Consider the following 3,067-nt stretch of genomic DNA (forward strand, 5'->3'; position numbering starts at 1 on the left):
TTTGTGAGATTGAGAGAATGAAAGAAATGTTTGTATTGAATTGTGTGTTTAATTGTGTAACATACATGGTGTATTTAAAGGAAACAAAAGCAATAAGCACTCAATGGTGGAAGAATAAATAACTAGTAGTGGACTAGCCACTCCTCCCCATTTGGTAAGTGATATGGCCACTTCTCCTACTTCCTCCACTACTTCCCTTTGTTTAATTCTTCATGTCAACAAGAGGTGCTCAAGCATATCTCGTTTATGTCTACTTCTTCTTCCATTTATCTATCTCATGGTGTTTTATGTTGTTGTCGCTCTCAAATATATGTGGAGTTTCGGTGTGTTATCGAATCTCGATCTTGCCGTAAGAGTAAGAGATATGATTCGGGTCTTTAGATCTGGCGTAGAGGTGATCGAGATTCGGCTGGTTTGGAGGGAGAGGCTAACGCGGGTGTTTTGAAGATCGTGTCAAATATGGCAGTAACCTTACTTGGCTTAGTCCACATGCGATTTCCAGGTGGATAACATTTTGTGAAGAATGATGTTTAATCTGACAGGTGTCACAATTTGCTCTCAAAAAGTAATCGATATCGGTGACCAGTGAAATTGAAAATAAATGAGTAATTCATAATTTATCTCTACTTTGATGGACAATTGAGATTAATCTAAAGGAAATCCTAAAAAAGAATTAGGTCTTTTCTCCACCTATAAATACATATCTTTAGACAATCATAAAGACATTCTAAAAGCAACAACTAACGTTATAGGCGAGGCGAGAGAAATCTAAAATTTCCTAAGAAGAGATTGAGCTATTCGTCTTTCATTCAAAATTCAATCCATTCAAGAAGATCTCTCAGGCACAATGAATCCATGTAACTCTATAAACATTCATATGATTCTATTATGTGATTAACCTAGATGTTTAAAGATCTTAGGGTTCATGTAAATTTAACTTACATGTGGTATCAGAGTTTGGGGCTTTGAGTTTTGTTGACAAGCCTCTCACTCTTTACTGTGACAATCAAGCTGCATTCTTCTTCGCTAAGCATGATAGGATATCTAAGGGAGCCAAGCATATGAACCTCAAATATCTATCACTGAAGCAAGATGTCAAAAGAGAAAAGTTTGGCATTGAACATATAGGCACTGAACTTATGGTTGCAGACACATTTACAAAAGCTTTACCTCCAAATACTTTCATAAAGCATGCTGAAAGTATGGGTCTCGAGGATAGCGCCTAATGTTGTTTGTTTATGATTAGCCTATGTATGAAAATTATTTGAGCTCTTTTATGACTTTTACATCTTTTATATATTATGTTTATTGTTGGTTGGATTTATGATAACAGGATGAGTTTTTCGTTAAAGACATTAAATGGGCCATTACGATACTCCTACTTATGTTTATGGTAGTACATGGAAGAGATCATGTTGCAGAATGATGTGCGACCGCCATGACTCTCATTGATTACTAGATTAGTCAAGACACTTATGATGACCAAATGAAAAATAAATTTATAGCATATTATGTCGGCCTTATGATTCCATAAAGAAAACATTAGTGGATCTTACTAACGACCAAGTGGGAGACTGTAAAGAATATTTCTTTTCCCTATTATATGGTCTTATAGTTATCCGTTTTTAATTGGAATATTGATATTCCTTAATATATTTGGTGACCAATGAAATTAGAAATAAATGAGTAATTTCTAATTTATCTCTACTTTGATGGACACCTGAGATTAATCTAAATGAAACTCTAAAGAGGAATTAGGTCATCTCTCCACCTATAAATACATATTTTTAGACCATCATAAATATATCCTAAAAGCCTAACGTTATAGACAATGCGAGAGAAACATAAAAGTTCCTAAAAAGAGATTGAGCAGTCCGTCTTCCATTTAGGAAAATCTCTCAGGCACAACGAATCCAAATAACTCTATAAACATTTATATGATTCTATTATGTGATTAACTTAGATGTTTAAAGATTTTAGGGTTCATGTAAATTTAACTTACATAATCATCACCATAATTGGATTTTTTTTTGTTCCATTGCTGTGCCAATAGAACATGCTAAAGTTCTTTGTTCCCACCCTTGACCAAAGAAATCCATGAAGCATCATCGTTCACACCAAGAAATATGTCAGCTCAACAACACGTAGACTCTGTTTAAGCCAATGATGTTTAACACCAATAACTGAAACAGCCCTTACACTGAAAGAACTGCCTTTAGGCGCTTTGGCGTGAAAGTCTTGTTAAGTTAAACAAAGTTAGATGAAAGCTGTTTGTAGACCAATCGAGCTTCTAAAACTGCATAAAAGGCCTAACGCTCTTGACTTTTTTTTTTTTACCTTCAGCTAATTACACCTTCTTTTGCTCGAACAAAAAATTGGAACATTCTTACGAACATTCCAAAATAGCATAATCTTATGCTAATATGTAATTGGCATGATCGATCCAAAATACCTCAGACCATAAGGCTAAACACAGTCTTCATATATCTATTCAATTTGCTAATGTGTGACTTACCTAAGAGCATGTACATCAATGAACCCCCCTTGGGGTTCATTGGATTTTTTTATGTATTTAATGGTGGGGTCATGAACAGTGTTGAACCCGAATCAAATGTGCTTCTCCATCAATGAACCTCAAGTTCGGGTTCATACGAATAAAATAATATATTTTTGGAAAAAAAAATAAATTTTGAAAAAATTAAAAATTAGATTTTTTTTTTAAGAAATTGTAATTCAGTACATTGAGAATTCATAAACTTACTAAATATTTTTAATTATTTCTTAAAAGGTTTTATTTAATACATTGGAAATTCAAGAACATACAAAAGATTAATCACTACGATCACCAAATTTTGCCCATACATTTTCAACTAAATCAGCTTTCAGACGCTCATGAATTTGTGGATCCCGAACCAGATTGCGAATGTTAAGCATATCAACATTCACACTTTCTCTCCTTCTCACCTTCGAACTTCGGTTAGATTCTCCTGACTCGAACTCAGATGTATTAGCTAGAATGTATCCTTGTCTTTCGTCCTCTACTATCATATTGTGCAATATGACACAG

The 3,067-nt window shown here is 34.0% G+C and overlaps 1 protein-coding gene across 1 annotated transcript in view; it reads right to left on the bottom strand.

The window, feature by feature from the left end:
* Positions 1 to 2,829: 2,829 nt before the first annotated feature.
* LOC106323422 (glutathione S-transferase T3-like) overlaps positions 2,830 to 3,067 on the bottom strand; it is a 978-nt gene continuing 740 nt past the window's right edge. Inside the window, exon 2 of the mRNA XM_013761554.1 lies at positions 2,830 to 3,041. Coding sequence (XP_013617008.1) covers positions 2,830 to 3,041 — 212 coding nt within the window. The remainder of the gene's footprint in view (positions 3,042 to 3,067) is intronic.

The sequence above is a fragment of the Brassica oleracea genome, chromosome C2 (assembly GCF_000695525.1).
Source record: "Brassica oleracea var. oleracea cultivar TO1000 chromosome C2, BOL, whole genome shotgun sequence".
Lineage (NCBI taxonomy): Eukaryota > Viridiplantae > Streptophyta > Magnoliopsida > Brassicales > Brassicaceae > Brassica > Brassica oleracea.